Raw genomic sequence first — 19,172 nt, 5'->3', positions numbered from 1 at the left:
CGTTTGACGGGACTTGTCAAGCTACGTCACCGTGTAGGGAGGAGGAGGAGGAGGAGGAGGAGGACAGGCTCTGGAGCAGAGTTTCGCCCGGTTGTTCTCTCCCAGAGGAAGAGGAGGGTGTGATCGACATTTACCTGTCCGGTGTTACCCGGTGCTCTTGTCGTACATGTCGGCCGTCGAATTTAATTTGCTGTGAGACGTTAAGCGCTGGCTTCCCTCAGGAGTAAAGCGGAGAAGGCATTAAAGGTACGTCCGTGTTGGGAGCAAATCAGTGGGGGGAAAAAAAAGGTTGTTTCGGTCTAACCGGAGGCTCACTAACGTTAGCTAAACAACTTCACTGTCACCGTCAGACTCCGCTGTCACTTCACACAATATTAGTGCTACCTTTACGAGATAATACATAGGTTTTACTTTAAGTAACAAAGAGTATTTTTGGCTCATATTTCCTTGGCAACAGTCATTAGGTAGCCAAGGTTACAGGAAGTAAAAACCTGAAAGTTGTTAGCTAACGTTGCTGAAATGCGCCACTTTGCAACAGGTTTTCCAGCAAGCTTACTTAAACAGACAGTGTTTATCAAGGGTTTAATATCAGGCTCTAGCTAACTAATAAAGACAGGCATTTGTGAATCGTGTGAACATACTGTACATCCCCTATTGAGGATATGCAAATCTGTCTGTCTTACACCTAGCTGACACACAAAATGTGTCTATAATTACATTACCTCCATAGTAACACAATAGACCTGAATTAAACCGGTCTAACTGTTTGAGGTGACACGACGACTTCCCCTCAGTAATCTCTACATTGAAGCATGCTTTCAGGATACCAGCTCTTTTAGGACACCTGGCATTGACACAATAATTGACACAGTCATTGAATTTGGGTCATGCCTTCTGGATGTCACCTCGTGACAGTTCAGGTAATTCAGCCCTCTGCTTTTCAAATTTGTCTTTAAGTATTTTTTTTTTTTTTTTTAATCTTTTCCCAGGATGCTAAGAAGATCCTGACTCGTGGCCCCAACATGAGTGTGACATCATGGTTCCTGGTCAGCAGCTCTGGCACACGCCACCGGTTGCCACGGGAGATGATCTTTGTGGGCCGGGATGATTGCGAGTTAATGCTGCAGGTATGTGTGTGTGACTTTGTATGTTTAAGCGAGAGTGTGAGGGAATGCGTGTGCTTGCTTTCTTGAAGTTTGCGTTTACAAAGCAAACACCGGCAGAGTGTCATACGAACCCTAACTGGTCTTCTCTGTAATCTGTGACAAGATGCCTGGGATACGTTGCATTACTCCCACTCACTGATGTCTGACAGGACAGCTAGTCACATAAATATGTGAAACAACAGTGGGAGGCTCCTTGCATGCTTCGTGGGTGTGCATTTCTGACTGTGTAACCTGGTGACAGTGCCTTCACACAAAGTTGCCCCTGACAGCCTTTCAAGCATTGACTTAAAACACAGCTAAAGCATTCCACTGTTTTGTTTTTCCATGCTGTGTCAGTTACAAACACAATTACTTTGTGGTCTTTGTATAATACTCTCTCGCCTATTTTCTCCTCACTCTGTATTTAGACCAGTGAAAGAGGAATGCCGCCTCAGACACAGTTGTTTATACTTTCCTAAGTCATTGCGTTATGCTCAGAAAAGTCCTGCCAACCACAGAGCTTGGTTAGATTGAAAAGTTGCTCATATCCACATTTAGGCGTCGCCAAATCCAGAAAAAACCTCAGCTTCTCCCACTCTGAAATGATGCAGACTTCTCTGTTGCTCTGCTTAAGTGCTCAGGACTGCTTCCTGACCTGGCACGCAACCAGTTTCTCCTCCAAATCGTCTTTAACACTTTAATCTTTAGGTTTTTCTTTTGTTTGTAGCTCATTGCATTTTTTCCTATTCAAACCACAGTTGAGTGTCTGAGACATGAGAATCCTGTTTGGCTTGAACAGCAGAGATTGAATGTAAGTGAAGTCATATCAAATAGCATAGCTGTGAGCCTTGACTTGAATGTTTGGACTTTATAGGACAACTGGTGTCTTATCAATGACTCCATGACCAGTAATTAGACCAATGTGCCTCCAATATAAGTGACTGCATTTTGTCTGTTGTTCAATCGTGTGTTTATTGTTTCCCAGTTCCAGAGCCAACATTTTCTCTCTGATAAGGGGAACAAAGAGAAACTAAAGGCTGTTGAGTCAGGAATGTGGAATTCTTAAAGCTGCTACACAGTTAACCTAATCAAGTGTGTAAACTGATTGATAAACCCACCACTTTAGGCTGTGCAGTTTTTACAAGGAGTTATTTGAAAGTCCACTGAGTTGATAGGCCAACACAGAGAGTACACAAAGAAAGATGGTGGTAATTTTGCAAATGAGTTTGGCAGTCACCTTCAATCTTTGTGATTTCTGTGAAGAGGAGGCCCAGAGTGCCTAATGAGCAGAAAAGAAAGAGCGAGTCAGTCTGAATCACTTACCCAGTTTGCATTTAATTGATGAAAGCATATTTAGAAGTAGGCACATTTTTCCTCTGGTTAATAGCTTGAACTATCTGAGCAGAGTTTGGTGGATTAGCAACATCTTTTAATGTAATCTGCTGTAATATTTCAAGCTTGTTCATAGTGTATGCAGGGAGGTCTCTGTGGCTGTGTTCAATGTTTTTTATTCATTCACAAGTTTTTATTAACTCAAAGGTATTAATTTAGGGCCATAGTGTAGGAATGATGATGGCTGCAACTAATGATTATTTTCCTTATCAATTTATTCTACTGATTATTTCTTAAATTAACAATTAAATATTTAGTTCACAAACTGTCAAGAAAAAAAGCCAAGTTTCCTAAAATTGGAGATGACGTGCTCAAATCTCTTGCTTTATTCAAAACCCAAAGATATTCTGTTTACGATCATATAAAACAGAGAAAAGTAGTAAATTTGAACAGTGGAGAAACAGACGATGTTTGATCTTTTGACTTGAAAAATGATTTCAATTAATCCAAATAGTAGCCAATTGATTTTCTGTCAGTTGACCAATACATTAATTGACAAAATATTCCAGCTCTAATCAGTTTTGCTTTACTTTTGTGGCAGTCTCGCAGCGTGGACAAACAGCACGCTGTGATCAACTATGACCCAAACACAGACGAGCACATGGTGAAGGACTTGGGCAGTTTGAATGGGGTGAGTGAGTCCATCTCTAGTGTCAGACAACCTGCCTCAGCCCAGAGTGATAAAAGCCTCTGGGCTCCCTGAGGGCTGCACTTTGTGTGCCAAAAGAAGGGGACTATTAGTTGAACAGTGGTAATCAGGAGACTGGATTTTCAAGCTGGCCTGAATCCTTTTTTCTTCCCATTTATCCTATCTTTCACTCTGTACTCCCCCATTCACTCCCCTCACCGCTCTGTTGCCACCTCATTGCACCATTATCCCAATGAAATACAGAGTTGTGCAGTGGGAGAAACTGTTCATTGTTCTCCTAGAGTGTTTCTTTTGGCCTCGGTTACAGCAGCCAAACTAATCAGAGCAGAACAGTGCAAGGACCTGTAACTGAAATCCAACATGGCCATGTTTTCTCCTCCAATTATCTTCGTTTAGTCTGGATAGAATAAGGCCTGCTCCTCCATTCTCTGTTCTGCAAATGTTCAGCATTATCTGTTTTTAAATTTAGTCATCTGAAGTTAAACTCTGGAACCTCTGTCTTACTAATTATTAGTTTAAGTAGAAGATAGTTAAAGTGATCAACTGATAAACTAAGCACAGTTGCATGTTTATTTCCACCTGGACATTAAGCATTCTGCAAAAGGTGAGAAAGCCATTGCATAACAACATAATCTCTTTAGAGTTTTAATGTGCTGGTGGACTAACTTTCAATGGGAAAGGGGCCAATTGTAAATCACCTTACAGTCTCTGGGTGCGTTCCACAAGGCATTAGAGAGCCTGTGACCTGTAAGTCAAAACATTTACTTCATTAATGAACAGTGAAAATGATTTGATGTTATCTCTCTTTATTTTGCAGACATTCGTGAATGACCTAAGAATCCCAGACCAGACTTACATCACCCTGAAGCTCTCAGATGTCATTCGATTCGGTTATGATATCTTTTTATGTCATATTTGGCTTAACTTGGATTGGATCTGTGTGATTCATGTAATCCAGACTATCTGCTCTTTGGTTGGAACAGTTTAAGTTGGTCATTAGCAGCCCACACTGAAATGAGCCAGTGGTTGGCAGCTGTTTCAGTCACACATTTTTTGCATTTTCTTTTCACTCTGTGGTCTTTTGCTTCATCGGCATGTTAATCCCCTGCAGGTTTTCAGTCAGGGGTTTTAGATTATGGTCAACTGTGGACAGAAAATCTCCTGCACCCTTTGACCCCCAGATCAGAAAACTCATGAATGGTGAAATGTAGTTTAGATAACAGGGGGAAAGCTGTTTAGAGTATAGAGACATTTAGGTTTGTTTGTCACCAGAAGTGAACACACATACTGTGTGTTGTGCGGCATGTGATGCTGCATGCTTCAAGGAGTGGTTCGCTGAAGATATAAGCTTGTTTGAATTGCAACATGTTTTTACGGCATATTTGTTTTCCTCCTTCTTGACAGGAGGTGAAAAAAGTTACTTTGACCTCCTTTGTAGACAAAGTGGAAAGTAGACATGAACTTAGATTCAGTGAAATAATTCTAACTGCACTTCTACCATATTTTAGGTACCAGATTTATGATGTTCTTCAAGCCCCTGTGCCAGCAAATATCTTCCCTGAGCCAAACTGAGTAGATAAATAGTTGCGTTATTGCATTGTTTGACAAAAAATAAGACATGTTTTTGTACTTTAACTGCATCTGCACATGTTCATGTATATATCCTGGAGAAGAGTCAACATAAGGTCCCAGAGGAAGCTCTCAAGGTAAGTAATACTGACAGACCTTTCAGAAGAAATACTATCCCTGGTATAATGGCCTCATAATGATAATGATACATTTCAGTGCTTTTTAAAGTTTTTGTATAGCTTAAACAGTAAGTTAATATTTAATAATAAATTAAATTAATCATTTAATTAATTTTTTTTTTTTTTTTTAATTCTAATTCATTAAGGTACTTAACATTTCAGCGTTAAAATGTACAATTAATTTGAGGATCTGTCACTGTTGGCTACAGTCAGAACAAGTTCAGTTATAATGTATAATTACATATTGGTCTTTTATTTTAATGTAAAAAAGTTGGGGGAAAAAAAGTTGGTAACTTTCTCATATCTGCCGGCTGAAACCATGCTCATTTTTGCAATTGAATTACAAAAAATGCAGTCATTGCAATAGTTTCCATTGAACAAAAAAAAGAACATTTCTTTCTCGTTTTCTTAAAGGGCAACACACAATAACTAACATCTCTGTAACTGTGCCAGTGTTAGCCAGCCAGATAATTTTCAAACGCAGCTCACCGAGAGGTCCCTGGTGAATGTTCTTCCTTATACTGTATGTGTCTGAGGACAGTTACATCTGTACTGATTGTTGTCAGACGGTCTGTCACATCCTGCTTCCCTCCTGTCTCTGTGTGCAGCATGAGAAGTACACCAGCCAGCTGCAGCTCAGTATAAAAGCCCTGGAGGCCAAGGCGAAAGAAAAACAGCAGCTCCAGAGCTCAGAGAAGAGCAAAGACCCTCTTTCCAATATTAAACTGCAGGACAGAGCTGAGCGCAGAGCCCACTCACTCACAGGTAAACAACTCCATCAACACACATACTCCATCATAGCGTATATTAGCAGGAAGGCAGGAGGTTATATGATAACACAAGCACGTTAATTGTTCTTGTAGCCTGAGAGGAACTGATTTAACTGGATTTGAATACCCTGTTCACACACACAAGGAAGAGGAAGTCTTTGTGTCTCCATGTGCTGCATGGCTTTGACTGCAGATCCCTTGATAAGGCGGCTGTGGCTTCTTTTATTACGAGCTTCCCTGGTGTGAGATTAGGATGCCATGTGAGCTGAGAGGCTGAAGCTACAAGCCTATGGAGTCAGTAAAGAAATAGCACTTGACATCCTGGAGTTGGCAGAATGAGTATACATTAGTAAGACCTTGCCAGACAAGCTGAGGGGTAGGGGTTAAGGACAAGCAGCCTTATCTCTGTCAGCCATGCCTGACTGCTGACAAGAGGTGGGGTGCTTTCAAGCACACAGATGCTGGTTCAACACGTGTCGTATGAGAATTAGAGAGGTGTGTGGGGTTTTTGGTGCCAACTTGGCACTTCTGTCCACGTAGCTGTTTGTGGATTTGTTGCTGCTTATATTTCAGGTTGCTCTCACACCCTCTCTGCCCTAAGCTCTAGTGAGTCAATCCTGTTTTACAGTTAGGGCAACAGTGGAACAGTCGTTTGTAGTTTGAAAGAAACACATTGTGAATGAAGCTCATTCACAGTGACAAAACTTATTCCAGCTGTTGTTGATTTAGCAATTCTCGTGCTTTCTTCTCCATAATGGGCCCTGTGAGCTTAGATGGAAAACTACAACTTGTGCTTAAAATAGGGCTTTTCCAGCTCTGGGCTCGTGCCCTTCAGAGTGCCTTACAAATGTGTCATTGAACTGCAGAACTTTGGAAAACATTTGGTCGGCCTTATTTTAGCAAGGCGTCACCTACTAGGATGGGAGTGTGGTTGTATCCTGCAGCTACAAGCTAACCACAGTGATCCAGTGATCCTGTGACTGCAAACCCTTTGCTGAACATGCTCACTGGAGTGTTGTTTTCCTACAGTTAATGTCTGCAGTGTGACAGCAGCCTTGCAATGTGTTGTTGTGACCCAGTCCACCAATGAGATAACGAAAGTACCCGCTTGATAAATGTTGTCAAGAAGATAAGGATTGCGTTTCATAGTATGCCAGAGAAAATGAAGCTTGACTTGAGTTGCACACTTAAAATAAGTGGAGTGTGTTAGATTTTTTGGCAGAAATAGACAATATCAGTTTGTTCTTTTTCACTTTGTTTATGTCAGCATATCTCTGTTGACTCCATGCAAATGAATTCTCTTTACCTAAATTTGTTTAGCCGGCAGCCTTGATGTAATGTTGTTTTGTCTCTTGGATGTTTTTAATATTGGTTTGGGGTTTTTATGTTGTTTTTCTTTTTTTCACGTTTCAATTCCATACAATTATGTCACTTACTTGAGTGCTGAGAGAGCTCTGTGTGTTATTCTGTGTGCTCTTGCTTGTCTTTCCCTGCAGCTGTACAGGATGTGGACTGTGTCCAATCCTCCAGCTGTCTGCAGGGCAGGACACTTCACTTGTACAGTGTCTGACTCAGTCAGTCCTATTTTACACTGCCAGGGCCTGAAGCTATTCAGTATTTACTAAAGATGCACGAAATGGATAGTTTTCCGACAGTTTCCCCTGATACAGTACTCATCAGCACTGCATGATTGAAAATAAACTCTCCTAAAATCTTTAAACTTTCTATTAGGCCAAATGAGAAATTAAAACTGAACTCGTAAAACTGGTATTTTGACAAACGGTCAAAGTCTGACTCTTAATGTCCCATATTGAGAAATGCTGCATTTACCAACAGTTTTGGTCACTTTACCTTGCCCTTTTGCTTTTGCTTTTCTTTGCTCATTAATAAAACAATAAAGTCATAAGTCTGTGCTGTGCTCAGTCCACTTCACCCATGTTTTCTTTAGCTATAAGCAGAGGATTGAGTAATGGGAAAGGAATTGGTAATGTTCCCCTCTGCCTGCCCCGTCACTGTGTTGATGTCTTATTGTGTGTGTCCAAGGCAACAGTGGTGAAGTGCTGTTGATGCCTAGGGTTGTGGAGCTTCCACATTAAACTCCACAGAGCTTGTTTAGCCTACATATCCGGCCAACAAGCAACATTCAGATTATCTGATAAGAGCCATATAGACTGTCTGTCATGTGTGGACTGGCAAATCAGCTGCTGAGTTCAGAAACAGCATCATTGAAATAAGCCCTCATTCCCCATGTTGCACCTGTACAGAGAGTATACCAAGGACAGTGTGCAAACAGAGTGTCACAGCATCACTTTAGATGCACTGGTTATCCTACATCCTGTATTGTATTTTTTTTCTTTGAAGATTAGGATTAGCTTTGTCCCGACTCACACAAGGAGGATTATGTTTTGGTGGTTTGCGTGATACGGTTGATATCCCAGTTTGACCCTCACTACTCTCTCTGTGTCATGGGAATGTGTGGGAATTGCAAAAAGCCCAAAGGCTACGGTTAGTGTAACACTGTGTCCTTCTCAGCTCCACTGTTGTGCAACATATTGTTGTTGCAAGAGCAAACCCAGACACAACACTGTTTTGTCATGTGACTCGCACATACTTATATCCAAAAGGCTGTATAAATTCAGTTCCCTGTTGGCTCTTATTTCTTTCCGACCTTTCCTCGCTGGATCTGAGTGTGTCCATGTGCCTAATGTTGTGTGTTTGTCTGTGTTTGTGCTTGTGTTTGTGCGTCTGTCTGTTAGCTGGCACAGATTCTCCAATATCCAAGCCTACTCCTCTGTACGGCCAACCGTCGTGGTGGGGGGAGGATGAGGACCCCGCCAACAAAAAAGAGGAAGGAGGAGGAAAGTCTCCAGAACAGGAGTCTCCAGGTCAGAGAAAGTATCTTATATTTTTACTATTATGTGCACAAGCTGCTGATTTAATAATGGCATTTATACTGATGTGTTTATATAACGTATAAGAGTTATTTATGCTATAATTGTATTGGACATTCCCACATCTATGAATTAGAGCCTAATTTGTAATGACACGGTTTTCTGTGGCACTGCTATCTGATGCCCTTTGTGGGTCACTGAGAGATGGATGGTGTTAAGCCCAAGGCAGGCTTCTGGCTGCCAGTTGTGGACTGTTAGCCAGGCAATACCATGCCAGGCCAGTGGGCAGTGCCTGTCTGCCTCGTGATGGATTATGACCCTCTAAGCTGCTGGAGGGAAGGTGGAGGGGGGGTTGTGATTGTTGGCCTCATGTTGCCTAGGATGAAACAGATTATTCCTGCTCAGCTACCCCTCACTGGACTCTGAGCTCCTAAACTGATATTTGGCCACATCCAGCTGGCACCCAAAGACCAAATGGCTGATTTGTTTTCTCAGTCTAACAGCTGGAATCCTTGTGTTATTTGTGGTTCCCAGTTTTAGGGATTGTGTGACAGTGGCATCCCAATCGAACTTTATTTATGATGATTTAATAATTTGCTTTATTTTATGTATTCCGTGAGCTATAAATGTAGAGGGACTCAAAAACAAATAGTATTCACCTATCTGATGTTTCTAATTCATACTAAAATGGCATCCTCTATATTTCTTGAGTGCACTGATTGGATTGCGTACAACCATGACCAATGATTCCTGTTTATCTGTGTGTTTACTGTGACTTCATTACTTTCTATTGTTAACAGAGCCTGGGAAAGATGCGTCCAAATATGCGGCCAACGGTTCTCTGTCTGACAGTCAGGCCAAGTCCATCTTCTCCTACCACCGGGAGCCCAGCTACTTTGAGATCCCAACAAAGGAGTTCCAGCAGCGACCTGCCAAAAAGCCTGAATCACAGGTTCACGAGGTTCCCACAAAGGATACCCCCGATCCCACTCAGTGTGTCCCTTCCACCCCCACACCTCCTGTGGTCCAAAGCCATGCTTCCTTCACCATCGAGTTTGACGAATGCACACCAGGTAAAATGAAGATCAAGGACCATGTGACCAAGTTTTCTTTCCGCCAGCAGCGAAAGCTACCCTCCACAGAGGTTGTGACTACACCCACTGAGGTGATGTCTCCAGAAAACAAAGTTGCTGATTGGCTGGTCCAAAGCAATGCTAGCATGATGATGAGGAGGAGGTCACAGACTGAAGACATGTACAGCACAAACAGTGACCCATCACTTCTAAAGTCCACCAAGGGTGAGTCGGTCATACAGTTTCTGTTAATGTTTACCAACACTAACTTTAATCTGAATAATGTGCTAACTGGCAACTTAACTTGTTGTCTTTCCATCATCAGCAAAAGACCGTGAAGATGGCACTCACAGTGATACAGGGGATCCCACAATCAATGGAAAGGATTTTCTCCAATCAGAAACTCAGATTGGGTCCCAGGTGTCTCCACAACCCCTGAGAACCCCCCCACAACGCTTCACCTCCCCTGACTCTGAGGAGCCCTTGTCCTACTCTCCGCCAGAGTCGCAGTCCCTTTCCAGTCTTGGCAAGGCTGACCCTCACCAGGCCTTTGTCATTGAATTCTTTGATGATAACCCAAGGAAGAAGCGCTCCCAGTCCTTCACCAATAACGCTACCCCGGCTGAGCCCTCAGGCCTTAGGGTCCAGTTAGAGAAGACAAGGAAGACCTCAAGTCCAACTGGGGAGAGACAACCCCCATCTTCAGCCTCTTCCACTCCCCCAACCCAAAGATACACTGTCCCTCTGAAGGGCTCTGCTTCCACAGGTCCCCAAAGAGCTGGCTCTCTACGAAGGGAGAAGACAGAGGACCGAATCAGTACCAGCTTTTCTTCCCGCTCTTCATCCTCTGCTGTGAGACCCTTTAGCAGTGTGGGACGGAGATCCAAACTCGCCCAGGAGTTTACCGCTGAATTGCTCAAGCAAACAAAGCAGGCCTCTTCTGCCACCTGGGAGAAAAATACATCTAGTTACCCTATAGCAACTAAAACAGAGCAAACAAAGCTAGCCTCTTCTGCCAGCTGGGAGAAAAATACATCTAGTTACCCTATAGCAACTAAAACAGAGCAAACAAAGCTAGCCTCTTCTGCCAGCTGGGAGAAAAATACATCTAGTTACCCTATAGCAACTAAAACAGAGACGGTGGTAAGATCACAGTCTAGTCCTCCTCCATCTAATACTCCCTACCAGCCCCAGACGTCCTCTCCTGTCAGTAAGCCTGTTCCCCTCAAGGCCCCTGTGATGCCACTGGCATCTCACAGTGCGGTCAAGAGCCCCCCTATCGGCCACAGATATGAAGAGGAAGACACTCTGAGTGATGCAGGAACCTACACCATTGAAGCAGATGTCCAAGATAAAGAGCTGGAAGAGGCACGGAGCAAGATCGACCAGGCAAGTTGTTTGATCAGTTTTAAGTTCATTCTGAAAACACAGTTGCTAAAAATGTTGCTTAAAGGTAATAAGCAGACTTTACAATTCACCAATGCGTCATGGAGAAAGTCCCACTCAGAGCCATTCTCCATACACTTATCCACTTGCAATGCTTTGTTCCTGACAGGTGTTTGGTGTTGTTCAGAGCCCAGAGCGAACCAACCAGAGTGAAGCAGAAACATCATCAGCATTTAGGCCTGTTATTGGTCAGGGCAGGGAGCAGCATAGACAGAGTAGCAGTGGGCAGGTGAGACCAGCTCCAGAGCAGGGACAGAGTCTGGTGAAGGTAAACCTTGCTGCTAAGGGTGGGATCAGTGATCGGCTGTAATGATTACTAATATTAACACCAGTTCTAAAGACAATGAGTGAAGGTGTTGGGTCAGTAAACCATAAACGTTTCAATGCACAAATCAGCATGTATTGCTGTCTTGATTTGCCCTCTTGGTATTTCCGCTCTTTTGATTTCTTGGTCTTTCCTTGCAGGTTCTGGGCTCTTTCTTTGGTTTCTCTCTCTAATCAAATATAAGGGGAAAAAAATCCATGTTTTTCTAGCAGTTGTACTTCATACTTATGAAACAAATGATGTGTAGTATCTTTTGCTGTTCGTCATATTAACATTGTTTCCCACTCAGGAAATCATATAATTATCAACTGCTCTTTCTTAAAAATGTTTAATCTTCTGTCCTTTAAAATATATTGAATAAGTTATGTTTTCTCTTGTAGGCTCAGCCAGCAGGTGCAGTGATACAGGGGGCTCCTAAGTGGATGTCTTGCTGGGCCAGCTTGGCAGACAGCTACACAGAATCTGGCCCCTCATCTGGCCTCTTTGACATCCCTTCCCAGATGGAGCTGTCAGGAGGGGGTAAGCCACCTGACAAGACATAAGTCTATTTGAAATGATAATGAGAAACCCTGATGAATATGAATGATATTCACTTCCAATATGTGTGGTTAATATGCATTAAAACTGTTCCACCACAGCACAAGGTACAATCATCCACAAGGCAACGCTCAGCCGTAACCATGACAGCGCAGACTCGAGAGCTCGACGCATCCTGCCTCAGCTACCAGTGGGGGAGAAGAGTGACATTCCAACTCCCAGCATTCATGTTCATTATGACCCGCATTCAACTTTTGATGTAGAAGAGAATAGCTTAGAGGTCACCAGGTCTCAGGATGGCATTCACAGGCTGTCAGTGCAGGACGACGTGGAGCCTGACAGCCTGAGTGACGCCAGCAAGTCAGATGATGGCTCCATCATAGAGCAGAGGAGGAGACCGCTGTCAGATACCGAAGAGAAGGAAAATGAGGAGACCATGTTCCCAGCCAAATCTACATCATTCTACATTGAGTCAGAGGAGGCTGAGTCCAAACCAGAATGCGGAGGCTCAAAATCCAGCACACCTAAGAGTGAGAGAAAACAAAAAACGTTCTCCACAGCCACGTTGACCAGACCGAGGAATAACCAGGATGCTGGAAATGTCAAGACCAGTGCGTCAGCTCCTGTCCTGGGCCAGAGGACACAGAGTCCAGACTTCAAAGAGGGCACAGTGTCTCCATTAATCAGACAAGAGAGCTTCACCAAGGACCGACCTAGCAATGCCAGATTACCCAACATCTCTAGCCAGCCGGCTCAAAAGGACCCAGACCCTGTATTATTCCAGGGAGCCAGCAATCAGGACACTCATTCTTACCTCAAAGAGACAGAGGATGTTCTGGCTGTTCTGGAGGCCAAGCTCCAAGCAGGAAAACCGGAAACCACTCCATCTCCAATAATGGACTCTCTTTCTGGGGAGTCTGATGTGGACACTTCCAGCACAGTCAGCCAGCATAGCAGTAAGACCAAGTCAAACACAGTGGCGAAAAAACCCTCTGCCAGTGGTCTCCATAGGGAAATGTCCTCAGCTAGTATAGCTAATCAGGACTCAAATCACAAGACCATGTCATCAGAAAAGCGCTACTTTCAGAAAGCGGACAGCATCAATAAGACTGAGTCTGTCAGGAGGCCAGTTGGACTGAGACGTAGTGTTGGGAAATGTGGTTCTACAGACCTAAGTGATGACCCTCACAGCTTACCTTACTCTGATCAGGAGTCTACCACCTACCAAACCCGCAGGAAGTACACTGTGCCCCTTCAGAAGGAGGACACCAAGACCACCAGAGTGTCCCAGGCCTTGAGTCGTGCCAACAGCTTATCGGCTCCAAGACCCACCAGGGCATCCATGCTACGTCGCGCTCGCCTGGGAGAGGCCTCAGACAATGAGGGGACGGAGACAGACAGGCTGTCACAGGAGGTGGGAAACATTTCAGCCAAGCAGCCTCAGGAAACCAAGAAACTCTCCAGGCTGGATATGCTGGCGATGCCTCGTAAGCGGACGAGCTCGTTCAACACACCCAGCGACACTGAGGCCTCCTCCACCCCACAGTGGACGGGCAGGAGCACAGGATTCTCCAACCGCAGCACAGAGTATGGCAGCAGCTCCGTCCGAAGGGCCTCTGCTCCAGGGTCGAAACCTGTAGAAAGACCGCAGAAGCCAGCGCCCAACAAGACCCCAGTCACCCGCGGACGTTCAAGCAGTGCCAAATATGCCAGCAGCACAGCGAGTGAGTATAATACAGACCTGTCAAATACGTGTTTCACTGAATGTAAAATATTTTGACTGCTATGACCACTTACTCATGTCTTAGTCAAACCAGTATCGTAGGAAAGAGATCGCTTTGTGTTTGGACTGGAAGCAGCACAAGGTCTGTCAAACTGTGGTGAATTGGTTTGATGCATCAATGGTCCTCAGTTTATATAATGACTGTGTCAGGAAATTAAACCTAGATTCGGCACAATAGCAGCTTTTAAAAAAATTTTTTTTTTTGGAAAGGTGTCATTTGGGAAGGGAGCTGATTCTGGGACTTTGACTAACATCAATAATACTAACATTTATACTACAAAACCTTTAGGTAAATTTACTTAGATTTATTTATCTCCACAGTGTTCTCATGCAGTTTATGGTAATATATGATCTCACATTTATTTACAGCCATGCAATGAGGGTAATGTGGATATAATAAGCACTACAATACTAGCTCAGTGCAAAATGCTTTATGGTACATAAGACTACATGGCACTATGGTCTGGTAGCAGCTTCTATACTGTGGAAGTCAACTGCTCATTTCAGTTTGTAAATGATTTTGAAACAAAGAAAGTGAAATTAATAAGTTACAAATGTAGAGATGAGGACTTCCACAGCACCTTATCTGTCTCTTCTGGGAAGGATTTTGGTGAATACATCTGAAATATGTGGTGGTGTGTTTCTTTCCGGTATTCTTTGATGGCATCTCTTTTCCTGTCCTGTTTTCTTTCTTCTCTACCCTCCATCCTCCATAACTCAAACCAATTCATGACGCCAAGGCTCCAGGAGGCGACAGAAAGGCTCTGACTATACCTCTACCTCAGATGAGGAGTACGACTCAAACCAGAGCACTCCTAAACACAAACGCTCCCAACCTTCCTCAGCTTCCCACAGTCCACGCAGTCAGCCTCGTCCCCAGCCGGTGGTCGCCCTGCGTCCAAAGTCCCGCAGCAGAGATTCTGAAGAGGAGAACCATGAGGGAGACGCCTTTCACAACTGGTCCACTCACAGTGCTGAGATTGCAAGGTAATACAGAAGATATGTTTAGTTATTATATTACAAATCTGGTGTGGATGCTAATGTGATTTACAAGGTTTACACATGTGTCCATTTATGTCATATATATTTGTCATATATATTTGTCATATATATATATATAAAATACTTTTTCACATTAAGGCTTCATGTGTGACTCAGGAGCCAATATTACTATAGTTGGGTGTGGTTTCATTATGTCAGAAAAAGACCACTCATAACACTTAAAATATTCACAAACAAAAAACAAGGAACCAAAACAAAAGACATGGAATCATTCAACGTGGGACCTGGACCTGGAAAACTATAAATACAAACAAAGATGTTCTTATGTCTGTCAGCCATAGCTCTACATGTGTTCCCTCCCTGTTAGGTTGAGTCAAGATCTGGCTAAAGATCTAGCTATCTTGGCCAGAGAGATCCATGACGTGGCAGGTGACGCCGACCTACACAACCCTGGAGGGGAGAGCGACACACCTGTTTCCACAGTGACCACTCACGAACAGGTGCATCAAAGAGTTTATCACATACTTGGTGTAGTTGCTGTTTAATTGAAGCCATAGAGGCCTAAAATCTCTGTTTGATCAAATGACTCAGACTGAACATGACGAGTTGTCAGTTTTTTGTTGCCCTTATCACAAACTACATTCTTTTTTTGAAAAAGGAAGTATCTCTTATTGTTTTTGTTGCAGGTATATTGTATAAAGTACAGATCAGGTGCAATTATGAAATATGATTTCTTTTAAAATTTATAAATAATGATTTAATCATTGAATCAGACACTTTGTGGTTAGTATAGAACAGAACATTATGGTTTTAGCTCTGTTTCATCCCCTTGTTTTTGCATCAGCCATAGAGAATGTCTGCCTGTCTGTGTGTTTTATATCGTAACACTAATTTCTGATTGTGTCACAGCTGGTTCAGCATATTCCAGAGGCTGGATTAAACTACCAGAGAGTCCCACCAAGTTCTGCATCTACAAGGGAACCTGACCAGAGCTCAAGTGACCACGAACAGAACTCCAGGCAGCAAGCTCGGAGCAGAGACGAGGTCTGTATATAATAGGCTGCTTGGCCTCATTTGTACAACAACCTCTATGATGCTAGTGCTGGTGGATGATCCTAAACTATTTCATTTTTTCTCCAGGTCATTGTGGACAATCTGATGCTGAACCCAGTGTCTCAGGTCATTGTGGCCATCAGAGAAAACACGGAGCAACTTGCTGACAAAATTAAGTAAGGTGTACACACACACACGCACACACACACACACACACACACACACAGAGAAACATCCTTCATTCCCATAATTAATCCGGGCTTGACGAAAAACTTTATTGATCCTGTCTGACAACCAGACTGCACTGAGCCAGTAATCTTATTAAATTTGTATAACTGAGTGAGTCAGCAGACAGACTGACGATCTGACTGACAATGTGGGATGGAGACAACAGGGATGTAATCTTCTGGGTAGAACAGATGCGGAATTAGCATTTGTGTTTGAAAGCTTTCATTGTATGATATAGCCACAGTTTGTTCTTTTCTAGTCTTTATGAAATAAAAAAGACAATCAAAGAAATAAAACATATGTTGTAGGATACCTTGATTAGATTTAGTTTAATTGAGTCACCACAAAGAGCTCTTAAAGGGTCTTGCTGTCTCTGTACCCCTAAATCTAAATCAACATTTGGACACAAAAAATGTGAGTTGTCCCTTTTTAAAGAGCACTGTACAATGACAACTTACTAACAACTGCACTTGGCATTATACACACAGGGTACTGTTCCAGGACAGGGTGGATATCTGGGAAGAAATTGAGGCAAAGGTTAATTCTGACAATGATGTTCCTGTCGTCAAAACCTCCAACAAGGTAGGGGATTTTCTTTTTGTTTATTTTCAAGCTAAGTCCATGCTAAAAGAAAACTTTGTGTTTGAGCTATATCGGACATCTGTATTTCAGGAAATCATGTCTATCTTGAAAGAACTCAGGAGAGTTCAACGACAACTTGAGGGTGAGTCACACCATTTACAGACATTATGACTGTAAATAATCATTATCTTTGTAATACTTTTGTAAAGTGAACCCAATTTCTTGTCTGTTTCTTCTCTGTCCAGTCATTAACACAGTCATGGAGCCCAGTGGGCAGCTTGAAGCATCCAAGCCCTCAGCCTCTGCTATCTCGTCCTCGTCTGGAGTTCAAACCTCCAGACCTCCTTCCTCACGAGACTGGAGAACAGTCCACTCTGTGTCTAAACGAGGCGGCGGCCCGAGGCCCAGTGAGGGTGTCAGGAGAGCAGCTGTGACACCAGACGATCTCAGAGAGGGATATTTGGTCTGAGATCTGACGCAAACGCCAGCGCTGTACTTCTGCTGTTACCCCGCACATGCAGGTGTTGAACCGTTGTGTGCAGATTGAAACCAAGAGGGTGGAAGTGAGACTGGATACACAAAACTGTACCCTCCTGCACATTCAAGCATACACACTACTGCACTATAAGCACTACACACCTACACTGTGCTGTAATACACAATGAAACCTGCACTAAAGGCCCACAGAATATGCTTGGTGGCAGGGCTACATATGAGGTGATGATTTGAAGAAGTACCAGAATACCCTCCCTTCACCTCTGAAAGGCCTCAAAACTATACTTGATTCTGTTTGTTAGGGATTGTTCTCATTATTTACCAATGACATGACCAATATTGCTGATCTTAAAAGCTCATTGTAATTACTTGGTTTAATTGAAAACCAGCCTGAGCTTAATCAACTCAGGGAAATTTATTTTCAAAACAGATATTTGTGTTTAGTGTCAAACAACATTTTTGAGGAAATATTAGTTCATTGGTGTTTGTATGCAGAAAAAAAGGCAGTAACACGTTATAGATGTTAGTGTACTGTATGTTTGATTCCTCTGTAAACCCACTGCATTTCCTATTATATAATTTTTTCTTTGGTTTTGTCTTTGTTTGCCACTTTTCTCTTTGTAGACCAGATTCATGGAAGAATGTAAAAAGTATTTATTAGGAGTCTTTTGTATCCGAGACCACATGGTTTTGGGAGAGAGCTGGTAGACTCTAGTGCCAGACCAATTCATCTTTCATTACACACTTTCTACCAGCCAATATCTTGTGTATTTATTCTGTTATTTCCCAGTGGAGGAACTGTGTCCAGGCCCTCTATCTATTTTGCCCAGCTGGAGGTGAAAATCCCTCAGGAATGTGTGTCCAAATGGAAGCTGTGGCTGAGTCCATGGTTTAGTCACCCGGCAACCACAAACTCAAGTGGCTATAAAGCAGCAGTAGCCAGTTTTCAAGCGTTATTGTGCTTCCACCTTCTGGAAAGTGCATTTTTGTTTGTGTTAAACACAGTTGGGGTCTTGAAACTTTTTTGTTGTGTTGAACACCAAGCCTGAAGAGCACAGTTACCTCTGAGGGTTTGACAATCAAAAAATGAGTGACAGGAACACGTCTCCTTTATCTGTGTTTGTTCTGAGCTCATCACACGACACCTAAACCGCCACATGTTGGTGTTAAACACTAAGAGCTGTGATAAGATGTGATATTTCCTCAGTCTGTCCAGTCACAAGGTCCTCACATGACAGGAGAAGTAATGTCATTTTTTTTAGCATATAAGTTGAGAAATTGTGTGAAACTGTAAATCTGATTGACTCTATGTTGTTCAGTATGTAAATATCTAAAGATGTCTGTATGTCCTACAAATTACCTCTCAATCTTTGCACTAATGTAGTACAGCATTATCCCCTCGACCTGATATGCTGCAAAACTGAAAGCCTTTACTCTCTTGTGACAGATTGTATTAATTTGATGCTTTCAGAGTTGAAGCAGGGAAAAAGGCGAGCCAGTAAACCAGCTAGTTCCCGGTGCAGACTGTACATGTGATTGTAATTGGGAAGTACCGAAAGTGCCACAGAGCTGTGTGGGGATAATTCATGCAGCCAAGCACAGTAGATGTTTACAAACTCAAGCTAAAACTGAATGTTTGTCCTTTCTTGCTCAAAGTATTGCTGCTATTTATTATCTGTGGGATAATATTTTCCCTTTGCTTTACTCCATCTAAGCCACAGAAAGTCAGAGCTAAAATTTAAATCTTGTGTGTCATATTTTTGTCCCATTTTTGAGTTTCAGTTTCTGTTTCCCCTCCTTACCCCCAGAATGATTTGATTGTAATCTTGCTGTCCTGTTAGCTGGTATTTATGGTTGGTTATTTCTGTAATTTGATAGATGGTGATTCCCAGTTTGGTTTTGTTTGTTTGTTTTTTCAAATAAAATTGATCAGCAAAGCAGTTTTGTTTGACTTTTTGTCATCTGTTCTGTTCACTCGTTACACTTTTTCATTCCTGAGAAATAACACCACAAAACCAGAAGTGAAAGTAAAAATGGGAACTGTACTGTGATA

General features: G+C 42.7%; 1 protein-coding gene across 3 annotated transcripts; it reads left to right on the top strand.

Annotated features, from left to right (window-relative positions):
• cep170ba (centrosomal protein 170Ba) lies at positions 1 to 19,059 on the top strand. Of its 3 annotated transcripts, none has more exons than XM_071498660.1 (19): positions 1 to 246; positions 990 to 1,127; positions 3,079 to 3,168; positions 4,004 to 4,084; positions 4,836 to 4,892; positions 5,543 to 5,699; positions 8,461 to 8,589; positions 9,396 to 9,893; positions 9,994 to 11,057; positions 11,224 to 11,343; positions 11,820 to 11,958; positions 12,078 to 13,700; positions 14,605 to 14,746; positions 15,129 to 15,261; positions 15,671 to 15,805; positions 15,902 to 15,990; positions 16,531 to 16,624; positions 16,715 to 16,766; positions 16,870 to 19,059. In XM_071498660.1, exons 2-19 carry the CDS (start codon positions 1,023 to 1,025, stop codon positions 17,091 to 17,093), a joined length of 4,932 nt encoding a protein of 1,643 aa, XP_071354761.1. In that variant the 5' UTR covers positions 1 to 246; positions 990 to 1,022; the 3' UTR covers positions 17,094 to 19,059. The 3 variants fall into 3 exon arrangements, with proteins under 3 accessions (XP_071354761.1, XP_071354760.1, XP_071354762.1); XM_071498659.1 differs by having other exon boundaries at positions 4 to 246; positions 14,500 to 14,746; XM_071498661.1 differs by lacking the exon at positions 11,224 to 11,343 and having other exon boundaries at positions 4 to 246; positions 14,500 to 14,746.
• Positions 19,060 to 19,172: the final 113 nt, after the last annotated feature.

Source organism: Trachinotus anak, unplaced genomic scaffold, assembly GCF_046630095.1.
Source record: "Trachinotus anak isolate AG129_WGS33_773 ecotype Australia unplaced genomic scaffold, CSIRO_AGI_Tana_v1 ptg000015l, whole genome shotgun sequence".
Taxonomy (NCBI): Eukaryota; Metazoa; Chordata; class Actinopteri; order Carangiformes; family Carangidae; genus Trachinotus; species Trachinotus anak.
This window is presented reverse-complemented; position numbering and strand designations above follow the sequence as displayed.